The sequence below is a fragment of the Asterias rubens genome, chromosome 13 (assembly GCF_902459465.1).
Source record: "Asterias rubens chromosome 13, eAstRub1.3, whole genome shotgun sequence".
Taxonomy (NCBI): Eukaryota; Metazoa; Echinodermata; class Asteroidea; order Forcipulatida; family Asteriidae; genus Asterias; species Asterias rubens.
In genome coordinates, this window is record NC_047074.1 from 14,003,513 (window position 1) to 14,017,076 (window position 13,564).

At 39.2% G+C, this 13,564-nt stretch overlaps 1 protein-coding gene across 1 annotated transcript; it reads left to right on the plus strand.

Annotated features, from left to right (window-relative positions):
- The first annotated feature begins 3,424 nt into the window (after positions 1-3,424).
- On the plus strand, positions 3,425-12,287 carry LOC117298342 (propionyl-CoA carboxylase beta chain, mitochondrial-like). The gene is made up of 15 exons (XM_033781546.1): positions 3,425-3,644; positions 4,172-4,291; positions 4,690-4,758; positions 5,119-5,289; positions 5,769-5,829; positions 6,218-6,267; positions 6,430-6,471; positions 6,681-6,747; positions 7,123-7,243; positions 7,824-7,905; positions 8,417-8,540; positions 8,756-8,964; positions 10,111-10,209; positions 10,769-10,868; positions 11,752-12,287. Exons 1-15 carry the CDS (start codon positions 3,447-3,449, stop codon positions 11,871-11,873), a joined length of 1,635 nt encoding a protein of 544 aa, XP_033637437.1. The 5' UTR covers positions 3,425-3,446; the 3' UTR covers positions 11,874-12,287.
- The last annotated feature ends 1,277 nt before the right edge of the window (positions 12,288-13,564 follow it).

The window sequence follows — 13,564 nt, forward strand, 5'->3', positions numbered from 1 at the left end:
GTTTTTCATTGTTCTCTTGCAACTTCGATTACAAAATTGAGTCCAAGTTTTCATAGATTTGTTCTTTTTCGCATAATAATGTTGGAATACAAGTGAGAATACTGGTCTTTGACAACAATTAATTATTACCAAAAAAATGTGGCCATTTCCTTTAATTTGAAGGGAAGGGTACTTTTTGTGATCAGTCTTAAATTTAATGGATGTCTGTTAGATGCCCATACTGCTTTTATAGAGGCATGATAACATTTCACTCGGAGTAATGTAAAAAAATCCTTGTTTTTATGCCCCATCAAAAAGTTTAATCCAAGACGCGTTTCTGTCAGCAATGCTTCTCAGATTGTGTACATAATAGGCTAAGGGATCGTAGACATTTGCCGATTTTTCGGGCATTTTTTTTCTTTCAAAAACTTGACTTTTGTTTTAGTAATTACCAAAGGTAAATCTCCCCTTTAAACGCCGTGGAAAATTAGATTGACCTTCCCTGCCCCGCCCGACCCTCGATCATTCTTAATTAAGATGCGTAGTATTGGATGTGCTCTATAAATAACGGGAAAGACACTGTGACCTCTGGAACTGGAGGGGGCGGGGTGATGGGGGTGCAACGTTTACTTAGTGTCGAGACCCATTTTCAATGGGAGAGGTCAGTGTCACGTTTAATATAGTAATCATAGGGAATGTGCCCTGTCTTCCTTGCTTGGTTCATTTAAACAATAGCCTATGCTCACACGTATATTTTTTTAACCTGCACAGTTCTGTAATCATTGTATGGTGTCCAGTGTGTTCCCTTAACCCAGGTGTTTCTGGTCCTTATGGCAAGCGCCCATGTTTCAGGTTTCCTCGTTGAGCTATATCTAGACTAAGTTCAGGCAATTTAATAATTCTATTTATCTGCCTGAGACTGAGAGACATCGTTATAATCAAGCCCCGGCCTTCTGCTCACAACTCTCATCCCCAGCAGTTGTCAATGTTTTCTCCAAATGAATAAAATGATTAAGTATAAGGTGTTTTTATCATAATGAAACCAATGATACCACCAAAGACAATAATGAACCCAAATCAAACTGGTGTGGGTTTTTTTTTTTGACAATAAAAATTATATTATTTAATAGAATATTAAATTTGCTTCGGGGATAAAGCGTAATATTAATTTCGGCTTTACCCTTTCCCCGATGTGTGTTAGCACTGTATACTCAGTAATTTCCCTAGTTTTGTGTAAAAAGCTAGAGACAATTATTATAATGTACTATGGTATCGAAGTACTATACTATAGCACGCAAATTTTATAGTTGCAGGAGGCTAATTTAACCACAGAATAGAAGATTCAATAGAAGATTCAATCCCTCGCACCATTTTCTAACAGTTTTAGCAAACATCTCTGAACAGTCCTTTGCTTTACTAACCGCTCTCAACTCGCACACATCATCGATCGAGCATATAAAGACGTCCTCCAATCATCCGTACGTCATTGTGACGTCATTCTTTAAGATGGTCAGATCAGACGAGTGGATAACCTCGAGCCCAATACGAGATGAACCCGTCATCTGTTATTCGATCTGCGGGAGTGATCGCTCGAGCTCAACCACTAAAGGTGGAACTATATAAATAGCCTCGATGATCGTCAAAAAGCCGAGGTTTTTCTAAGGCGAGGAAATGAGGTAATTGACATCTGGAGGCCTTTAGCGCCGAAGAGCTTTAGAAAATCTCGATTTGTAAGAAATGTGGATTTCTTGTCAGGAAATGAAGGATGCACGTGACAATAAAGGCAGCCTGACACATAGTTTCGAATCCAAGACGCTTGGGTAAACATTTTGTAGTTGCCTTACACAAATTTAATCTCGAACGGATTACGATTTAGATTTGCAATTCTTACTTGATAGGCCGGTGTCGCATGCAATTATGTCCTCTATACAATACCATCAGGAAGACATTATTGCATATGCAATAATGTCCGCCGGACGGTTTTGTATATGCAATCGTGTCCGCCCGGACGCTGCTGCATAATGCAGTTGTGTCCGCCTGAACACATTTGCATATGCAGTTATATCCGCCCCGTGCAAAACCGTCCTTGCATTAAATTAAAAGCCCTTGGTCGTGATCGACGGAACACGTTCGCCATTTTTTTTATATAAGCTAAGTGCATGTCATGTGGAAAATGTTCGGCCGTTGGGTAATCGATGCAATCATAAAATACGTGAATATTCATGCTGCATCAGGTTCAGTGCATATACGCTCGCTTACATGTCCGCCGGACGATTTTTGCATAGCCCAGGACACGATTGCACATACAAAAGTGTCCGGAGCGGACAGTATTGCATGGCGGACACAATTGCATATGACACCGGCCTACGATTCCCTACGTGATGTTCGCTTGAAATTGAAGTTTTGAGAGCGCCCTCTGGTGAAGAATTACACCATGCAAGAATCTCGTGAATCGCAGAGGCGGCAATGCGTCTTGAACCAAGACCAACTGGCCTCTTAAAAACAAAAACATAGATACATTATTTTTTATATATCGCCGAACATCCGGAGCGATGACCCCATCAGGAAGAATAATATACAAGGAAGCGTTACAAAAACAAGTGCGCTTTGAAATTTAGGGTCCAAACTTTTATACATAACCAAGTTACTTTGAAGTGAGATATTTCTCAAATAGCTTTGTACTACCAAACGCTACTTTGAGCTTCCAACCAAAGATTGTTTTCCTAATTAATTAAAGTGATTAGTGCGCCTTACAAATGCTGTGTTTATTATTATTACCAATTGAAATAGGCTCAATCCCGAATCAGTGCGGCCCCAGAAAGTTCAGAGGAGTCAATTGACGTCAAATGAGTACGGTAATCGGCTATGGGGAAAAACACTAAGCCTACACTGTAATAAAAAAGACAGTTATTGCAAATTTTGATTGTGTGTCATCTTTGCCTGAGAATAAATATGAATATTGCAATTATTTTCTCGTGACCCAGAGGGCCGATCGATCTAAAACATATTTAGGCTTGTCAGTTTATGAATAATGTGGTGGATTCATAGAGCTAGCGGGTGGATATCATATAAAGTGTTTACACTGCCAGCAGCTGCTTTGTTAGCAAAGAACCAATTATGTACTGTTCCTTTAAAGTATGACAATGTTTTGGGACACTCTGTCAGTGAGATAATCGGACATTGATTAAAGCTTGATTAGATATTTCGTATACATGATCCCCCAAAAATACAAAGCCAGGCATTCAAAGGAAACTTTCAGAGTGACAGTTTGACAAAATCAACCAGTTTTCACAAAATAATGTAAAACAATAATTAATTATAGTTTATTGTCTGACTGCTCAAAGCCTGCGTACAGTGCCCCGCCCCCGGCCACACCTCTTCGAAGGCCCGACTGTCCTGATTACGTCCCTTGGTGGCGCTACACTCTTCATAGATTATTCACGTTCCGCACGTCGACAACCGACGAAATGGGTCTTGCGTCTAGATTTGCCACAAATATCTTGTGCAAAAATGCATCATTTAAGGGACCATTTGTGTCTCTTAAGATGCAGAGTAGGCCTTGTTCGATGGCAGTTATTGCAGACGTGAGGAGTAAGATTGAGCAAAAGAGGCAGCAAGCAATTGAAGGAGGTGGTCTGAGAAGGATCGAAGCTCAACATAAACGGGTAGGTAATGGCATGAGAAAGGGGAGGGCGGGGTATGTGTGTTGTGAGGCGGGGTGGGGGGTTACCCCCCTTGTTGAGCTGTTCATGGCTCCGCTTTTAACATCGGTCTCATCACTGGGCAGTGATGAGACCGATGATCACTGGACAGTGATGAGACCGATGTTAAAAGCGGAGCCATTAACAGCTCAACAAGGTGGGCTGGGGGTACCTGCAATTTTAAAATCAAGTGTGGACAAGTTCCTGTATTCTGCCACCACTTTTTCATTTGTTATGCCTAAAATAGTATGATAATATAATTTAATCAAAATCAAATGAGATATTCCTTGACCTTGTTGTAAAAAAAATAGTTAACAACGAACAACACAAATTCCAAGTACAAGGTCAAGGAAAGTGGGGACTGCTGGCAGGATAAGGAATCGGAAAGGCTACCATCAAAATTTTCTGGGGGAACGTAGAAGATGGTGATTGTTCATTATATCAGTCTATTTACATTTAATGCTTTTTAATTGTTTACTGTTACTCTCCAGGGGAAGTTAACAGCCCGTGAGCGAGTCAATCTACTCGTTGATCCTGAGAGTTTTGTTGAGTTTGACATGTTTGCTGAGCATCGATGTACCGACTTTGGAATGGATGCTGATAACAAAAAGGTTTGTGAGAAACTTCAAAAATGTTCCTACAACAATGCTCAGAATACCACTTGCTAAAATAGGAATATAGTTATGAATGATATGGACCTCTGCAGTATTATAAAGGGTTTTGCATCTTTGTTTATTTTCCTAAACAGGTAAACGGAACTTGTGATTTTCTACAATCAGCACACTTGTAAAAGAAGCAGATGTTAACAGATGTTTTTTATTACCCCACTGTCATTTCGTTTAACCCTTAAGACAAAATTTAAAATAAGTTTCAACATTTTGTATGGGTTAAAGTTAACCAGTTAAATGTCCCAACCCTACTACGATACAATTTATAAAAGTTTAATTGTGTGGAGTTATAGAGTAAGATTACATTGAGAGATTTAAAAATTGTTTTGTCTTGTCTTTAGTTTCCAGGTGACGGGGTCATAACTGGACATGGTTTGATCCATGGTAGAGTTGCATATATTTTTAGCCAGGTAAGAGCAACATTGTATTAACATTTTAACCAGTTACCACTGGGGTGTTCTTTCTGGTCTTTTAGCGAAACTGCCGAATTAATTTTACTTTGGGAGTACCGCTGGCTCGAAGAAACCATATCTTAACGAAGCCAAGAGAACAAAGCTTCTGTTTGAAGCACTAGGATTTGTTGTTTCTCTTTCATGATACCATATTCACTCACCTTTGACGGGTCCTCTGGTATTTTAACTAACACTTGGCCAGCGGACCATGCTGGTTAATCCAGAGGACACAGGTTCAAATCCCTCTCTAGTAAATATGTCTTTGTTCGACCCAAAGTTTTTCTAAAAACACAAACTTCATTTCTTTCTTTCCTTCAGGACTTTACAGTTCATGGTGGTAGCTTGTCCAGTGCTCATGCCCGTAAGATTTGCAAGATCATGGACCAAGCCATGGAGGTCGGAGCTCCTGTCATTGGGTTGAATGACTCGGGAGGAGCTCGGATCCAGGAAGGGGTGGAGTCTCTAGCCGGGTACGCCGATATCTTCCAGGTATGGATCTTGAATTATGAGTCTTGAGTCTTAATTGTTATACTCTACCTAAAGCATTGCAGCTGTCCTGGAGAGAGTGGGTTGTAAAATCTATTTGTGCTCTGTGCTTGTGCTGTTAAGATTGTGCTTATAAGATGATGATTTTTTCAATTTGTCCTGAGAGTGATTTGAAGCTCCATCCCTCTAATTGCTGACAGTGCTTCTCTCTGGAATCCTTGTAGATTTATAAGATGCACTTCTGGTACCCAGTACCTACCCAACCAAACCCAGTTTGATACCCAAATGGGTGGTTGTGTTGGCGTAGTGGTATCTTTCTGTGCCTTTCCATATCTAGGACCCTGGTTCTAATTCGTCCAGGGGCTTTATGTGGATTGGGACTCGGTAGGTTCCTTTTTGGATGATTGAAGTTTCCCTTCGTTCAGCTTTACACATTCAAACAAGGAAATCTGTCAAATTGCATTGTGTTTTGCTTTTAACAGAGGAATGTGATGTCATCTGGAGTCATTCCTCAAATCTCACTCATCATGGGACCATGTGCTGGTGAGTAGTCCTTACTGTAAATATTTTCTTACCAATAGTGGTGTTTAAAAGCTGTCGTGGGCAAATTTGCATAGCAGATAAACAAATAATTTTGTTGGTTTGCGGTCACACCGTGTATCTACTTGCTGGTAGATTATGTTCTTTTGAGAACTTGTCTTGCTTTATATTCTACTTCCGCGGAGAAGATTTGTGGAATTTGGGAGACTTCTCAGTTCTGAAAAGTACTGTCCTGGTTTTTAACTACTACCGGGCGAAGTAGAAAAATCTGCTGAGACTACTACTTTTGCTTTATCCTAGGGGACTTCTTGTTATTTACCTCTCTAACCGAGTAAGTAGTTTATTTTTGAAATTAGTATTAAAAATCTTTTTGATGTCTTTTCATTTTGAGGTGGCGCTGTTTACTCCCCTGCATTGACTGACTTCACTTTCATGGTTAAGGTATGATCAGGTTTTGTGGCTCAATTATTTAGGACTTGATTTTTGCTGAATTGGTCATTTAGATGAAACATCGGTGTATATGGGTAAAAACCAAAATGAATATTCCTTATCCCTGATGCAAATTTAACATCTATTAGATAACACTTTTTTTTTTTTTTGCAGGATACCTCATTCCTCTTCATAACAGGACCAGAGGTCGTTAAGGTAAACAATTATGTGTTAAACCAAAACAAATTAGCAACCTTTGTCTTTGATCCACTGGCATCTCCTACCTCCACTCCAATCCCACTCCCACCCTCCCCCGCTTTTGCCTAAGACATTTTCTTAGCGACGTTGTCTTGTTTTATATTTGTGACCAAGTATTAAGCCACAATGATTACAATTTATTGCTGGAATTCTTCTTTCTCTCGTAGGCAGTCACTCAGGAGGATGTTACATATGAGCAGCTGGGTGGGGCCAAGACGCATACATCAATATCAGGTAAGGTGTGGGATAAGCTTGCACAGTTCCTTATGATTACCCGGTTCCAAATTGAGAACTGGACCCACAGGTCAACTCTTCTACGAAACCGACTTAAAAAGACCAAGTTTCATTTACAAACAGCTCCGTAGAGCTCATTTTACATCAAAGTATCAATGCGCTTTGCATCCCTTAAGTGTCCTGTAATCTTTCTCAGCTCCCTCGGGGGAAAGAGCCCAAGGCTGCCATGGCACTCCAGTGGCTTTTTCAAACACAATATCAACCTCTAACCTTGCAGGTACCCACTTATACCCCTGGGTGAAATCATGCTCTATCCTTTAAAGAACAACAAATTAGAACAAACAAAACCACTTTGAATATTGATCTTTCTTGCAGGCGTCGCTCATGGGGCCTTTGAGAATGACATTGATGCTCTGTTGAAACTCCGCCAGTTGTACAACTTCCTCCCTCTCAGTAACCTAGACCCCGCCCCTCTCATGTCTTGCGATGATCCAAGGTAAGGTCAACAAACTTTCTGATGAAGTTCAAACTTTGTGGCGACCTGTAGCAAAGCAGTTAGTAGACTACTACCCTGTGTTTGTCCGCAAGGATAAAGACAGGTACTTGCTTTTCAGAACCAGTGATTTCATTGGATAATAATAATAAAATAATAATAATAATATGAACACTTATAGTGCGCCGGTATCCACCACAAGTGATGCTCATGGCGCAAGGAAGAAACAAAAAATTAATGAAAAGCAGCTGTAAAAAAGGGTTTTGAGGGCCTCTTTAATGCAGTTATGTAAGCTTTCCATAACTTAATTTTGATTAGTTGTGAGTGCAGCTGACAAACACCACCTCGGACCAATCAAAAACGCAGCTCTGGAAAGCTTACTTCTGATCGTCTGCATGCAGTGAGCACTGTATACATAGATTTGACTCAATATTATTCTAGCTACGGCTAGATTTCTGATCATCGTACATTGATGTATAGTTCATCCTTAGCAATAGTCGTACACTTAGCTGTAGCCGCTTATTCAGATATGGCAATATCGTCCAAGACAATTTATCATTTTGATCTTGTTTGATTTCTACAGTGACCGGTTGGTTCCCGTTTTAGATAACATCGTACCACCAGAAACCAACAAACCATATGACATTCTGGATGTAGTGCGTGCTGTAAGTTCTTTCGGTTTTCTTTCTAAGTTTTTAATTTGTATATAAGGAGCAAATGTGAATATTGGCCCAACATACATTAATGAGGTTAATGAACTGAATGAAGATTAGAATCAGACTGAAGGCTCTACAAAGAAGAACCCTTATTGTACGATTGATGACACTTTATGAGAACATAGAAAGATTGTACATTTGCGATAATGGATGGTGCTTTCAGAATACATAAAATAGATCATACATGTATGACCTTGGCACTGAAAGATTTAAGTATGGGGGAGGGGGAAGCCTGGCTGATATGCTTATCGAATATGGATAGTTTCTGTTTTGTAAAAACCTTTCTTAATTATGCCAGATTTGAAACAAGTTTAATAGACTCAAGCAACAGCACTGCAAAAGACCATTATTGATATCTTTTCTTTCAAAAGTGGTTTTAAAGTCATTATTGTGATAATTGAGCTTTCTGTGCAGTATTCTCACTTGTTAATGATTCAATCTTTTGTTGTACCTTCTTCAGGTTGTTGACAATCGTGAGTTCTTTGAAATTATGCCAGCGCACGCAAAGAATATCATCATCGGCTTTGCACGGATGGGTGGTAGAACTGTAGGCATTGTGGGTAATCAGCCAAAGGTCGCGTCAGGTCAGTGGTCTTTGTGAATGGTTATTTTCTTTTTCATTCAATTATTTTGAAATTTTGTTTTTAAATGTTGCACTTTGAAGCTAATGCAAATGGAAAGATACCTGGCTGCTCTTAATCTTTGTTTCTTAAAATTGTTGTTTTATTTATAAGTGATTGTTTTATTACTCTTTGTTATTTGTTGACTGTTATAATCATCTATTTTTTTTATATTATAGGTTGTCTTGATATTAATTCCTCCGTTAAAGGAGCGAGATTTGTCCGTTTCTGCGATGCGTTCAACATCCCTCTAGTCACATTTGTTGATGTGCCAGGTTTTCTACCTGGGACTGCACAGGAGTACGGTGGAATAATCCGACATGGAGCTAAGCTTCTTTATGCTTACGCTGAGGCTACGGTACCTAAGATAACAGTCATCACTAGAAAGGTACAACTTGAACTCAAGTCCATCTTAGAATGGATTATGTGTTTGTTTGTTTGTTTAAATGATCTTCCAATCAAGGGAACTTGGCAAACTCTAACAAAGGGATTAAACACCAAGCTGGCATCAGCCAATTTCCTCATACAAACATTGGTTTAATGTTTGTGATTATGAATTACACAAATAAAAAAGTTGTGGTTCAGTAACTCGACGCCAATATTTATTCTAGTCATTGTGAAGTCAGCAGTTAGCTGGGGGATTCGAACCCACAACCTTGTGATTGCAAGTCCTGCAGTCTAACCACTGGTGACTTAACACAGTGTTATGATAATTTTTTTCTTGCCTAATGTTGCCTTTAATTATTAATCTGTGTTCAATTGCTGCTACTTTATTTTGTTACTTGGACTTCAACTTTTGCTCTATACACTCATACCCATTTCCTCCTCTCCCATCCCTGGCCCCTTACTCCTGCTTTTTAAATAATTTTCGATTTTCATTCTGTTTATTTACAAACTAGACATCCTGTTACAAATTAATTATTAGTTCGCTCTCATGTAATTTATATGTCCGTATGATTGTCGAATAAATAATAATAATTAATAATAATAAATAATCCGGTTTACACTGGCTGTGTTAAAGGCAGTGGACACTATTGGTAATTACTCAAAATAATTATTGGCATAAAACCTTACTTGGTCACGAGTAATGGAGAGAGGTTGATAATATAAAACATTATGAGAAACAGCTCCCTCTGAAGTGACGGTGTTTTCGAGAAAGAAGTAATTTTCCACATATTTGATTTTGAGACCTCAAATTTAGAATTTGCGGTCTCGAAATCAAGCATCTGAAAGCACACAACTTCGTGTGACAAGGTTGTTTTTTCTTCCATTATAATCTCGCAACTTCGACGACCAATTGAGCTCAAATTTTCACAGGTTTGTTATTTTGTGTATATGTTGGGATACACCAAGTCAGAAGACTGGTCTTTGACAATTACCAATATGTCCAGTGTCTTTAATTCAACCTGTCGTAAAAATTAGAGTTATGCGTGGATATCATTTGAACTTTATGAGAGTAGCCGATTCTAGGAGGCCATTGCACTGTTGGCTACCGAGTCTCAACATATCAATGTGATTCTTGATTTATTTCTAGGCATACGGCGGAGCTTACGATGTTATGAGCTCAAAGCATCTAAGAGGTGATATTAATTATGCATGGCCCAGCGCTGAAGTGGCTGTTATGGGAGCTGCTGTAAGTAATACATCTATTCTCTTTGATGTGATGTTTACCTTTTGACCTTACACTGTAGTGTATTAAGCACTGTATATTTATTACTTTCCTGAGTTCTGTTAAAAAAATCTAAATTCATTAAACTCAAGGTGGGATTTGAGCCCATGCCATTTGCCATGCTAGATCAGGGCCCAATTTCATGAGGCTTTGCTTACCACTAAATCCTGCGATCACCATTCTCTGCTTGCACGGCAAGCGCTGAATTTCTGCGCTAGCTGGAGTACGTACGCGCACAAGACCAAATTCCCTGCTGACCCGTAAAAATTTGATTTGCGTAGCACAGAATTCCCTGCTTCCGCAAGCACTGATTCTTTGCTTACGGTAAGCAGAGCGACGAATTTGGCGGAGATGTCTTACCACTAGACTACCAAGCTAGCCTCGGTCGAGAAGTGGTGTAGTTCAATTTAACATCAACAAAGTTAGATGAATGTAACCATCCAAATAACAGAATTCAACAATAACAACATCAAAAGCTGGGACTCTTTGATACTAACATTATGATTTGTGTTTTGGTCATCAGGGTGCAGTACAGATCATCTTCAAAGGACACGATGATGTCGTCGAGAGAGAAAGAGAGTATGTTGAGAAGTTTGCTAATCCATTCCCAGCAGCTACCAGAGGTAAGAGTCAACCTTCTCTGTTTCTTAACAGATCCTTTCTGATTGCACAGCACAGTGCATGGCCTAGCGGTCAAGTGCACTGGACTGGAGCTCTGGTGTTTCTGATAAACAGAGTGTGGGTTCCAGTCCCGGTCATGACACTTGTTTCCTTGAGCAAGACATAAGGCCGTTATTGCTTCATATGTCCTGTGTGTTAGTGATGCATGTCAAACAACTTGGTTACACCATAGAGTTATATATAAGAACTAGAGGGCACACTGGTGATGCTTCTTGCACAAACACGACAGGACCGCAAGGAGACACGCGCGCGCCATTATGTACGCGCGTTGAATAAGAAACACACGTTGGAGTTTGTGTTTATTGAACGCTCCTCGATGCTGTTTTTTCAACTTACAAAATGGCCGCACAAACACACGCTAAGCAATGCCTGTTTGTTCAACTTAGAAAATGGCCGCCTGCACGCATGCCGGGTTGCGTATATAGGCCAGTGCACCCACCAGTTCTTATATATAACTCTATGGGTTACACTCATTGCTAACAGAAGGGGTTTGCCCTGGTGTTTGTGGCAACCCTCAGAAATCTGATAACAGATTCATGCATGAATCGTTTCTCGGATTCAAATGTTGGGGTGAAAAAATTTTCTAAACCATATTACTTCGAAGGAATCCTTTACTTAAAATAGTCCTCACTATCAACAGCTGCGGTGTTTCTCACCAAGTAACTATTTACTGGTCATTAATTTTTGGAGTAGATTCATCTCTGACCCTACCTTTAAGGTATGAGTTGCATTCTCAACAAGTAAATATTTACGATCATTAAATTGTGAGTATTTACCAGTCTTTAAAGTCGACTTACTAATTAAATCTCACTGTTTTTTATTTAGGTTTTGTGGATGACATCATTGAGCCACAGACAACGAGAAAAAGGATATGCAGAGATTTGAACCTCCTAGCCAGCAAGAAACAAAGCAATCCTCCCAAGAAACACGCAAACATGCCTCTGTGATTGTACATTATCATTCAAGTCTCTGCAATAACCAGAAAGAGTGTGATGTAAAAGTACAAGGTATGCCAACTTATATTAACACATTGGCTTTATATGGTATAGGTGCTTAAAGCCAACTACTGATGAGTTGTAAGTTATGAATGTAAACTTTGGCAGTGGATTGTGGCTGCAGAAAATAAACAGGCTCAAATTAAGCTTTAATTTTTGGCTTTTAGGTGCTTAACCCTTTAGTCCCTGCACCGCCCGAGTTTGCTGAAAACCAATTTCTCAAGATTCTTGCAGTAAATTACTGAATAGTAGTTCGCATTTTAAAAGCTTAATATGGCTTAATATGTATGTACAATTTTTTACCCTTTCGGTAATATTTGTATAAAAGTACAAGTGCTTATGGGAACAATAAATGCCTCTCGTTAAACGTCTACGGTAATTTTTATGGCGAATATTTTTTGTGCATGGATGAAATGGACACAATAGCTTTTCGAGGCTTTTGCCTGGCTCAATGCTCATACTGATAAATGAGCGTTTTTTTTGTAAGAGCTCAATTATTTCATCATCATTAGCTTCGACAAGTCAACTGTATATTAACAAATGCGTAGACCTACTAGTGACTATCGAGTTTCTTTTGATGTTCCTTTTTTTTCTACAAACACAAGCTAGCGAGGTTTCCTCGTACCGCATAGAGGCGGCTGGGCGGTACAGTGGCTAAATGGTTAAAGCCAACTACTGGTGAGTTGTAAGTTATAAATGTAAACTTTGGCAGTGGATTGTGGCTGCAGAAAATGAACAGGTTCAATTTGAGTGGACTTAGAAACTTATATTTTTATGCCATGATCTGCTGAGTGTCATTTTTGAAAGAAATTTGTATTTATTAATTCTTTGAAATTAGGTATAATTTGACCCCCCTCCCCCATGGACCTGTTGTAGATGTCGCCCCTTAGGCTTCCCCATGAACCCTTTAGAGCTTCCAACCCTACCTTCTCGTCTTTCCTGTAAAGTCATTTTAAAAATGCTCATTTTTTTTAAGGCTCTGTCGGCAGACCTGCCCCCCTGCCACACTACCAGTACCCCCCATCCTTAGGCAGTATCCGAATCTAGCCATAGCCGTAGCTGTAGCCGCTTATTCAGACACAGCCTTAGTGACATGTTGGTTGCACCACTCTATGGTTGCACTAGGAAATATAAGGCATACCGTAAAGAGAGAATTATTTAAACGTTTCTTTTTGTTATATCAAATTTATCGAGGAATATTTAAAGTTAACCGTTGATGCTTAGTGTGTACAAACATCAAGATATTATAAGCTATAAGATGAGCTTGACCCATCGACTTCTCATTAACTTTTGTTAGGGGAAAAGTTTTTAATTTACTCACCATGTTTTTATTTGGTGGTGATCTCAAATGGTGAACTTACACCTTTTATAATGCCGAGGTCCAAATTTCGTAAACTGAAATAGGAAGTGTGTAACTTGCTCTCACTAATTGAGAATAATATTGAACAAATTCTGGGGAGATTTCAGTGGTTTAGAATACAAATTTCCATCTATTAATTGACACATCAGTATACATAAACAATAAATTATGTAAAGAAAATATTTGAATCTAAATATGAGGGATTTTGAGCCAAGTAAATTGTTGTGAAAACAGATTGTGAAGATGTAAAAATAAAACATGACTATAAACACACTCATGTATT

Excerpts from the sequence above, each read along its gene's own strand:
- LOC117298342 (XM_033781546.1), top strand. The coding sequence starts at position 3,447 with ATGGGTCTTGCGTCTAGATTTGCCACAAATATCTTGTGCAAAAATGCA. Across the intron at positions 4,292-4,689 it reads TGGATGCTGATAACAAAAAG|TTTCCAGGTGACGGGGTCAT; the intron begins GTTTGTGAGAAA and ends TCTTGTCTTTAG. Across the intron at positions 6,268-6,429 it reads ACTTCACTTTCATGGTTAAG|GATACCTCATTCCTCTTCAT; the intron begins GTATGATCAGGT and ends TTTTTTTTGCAG.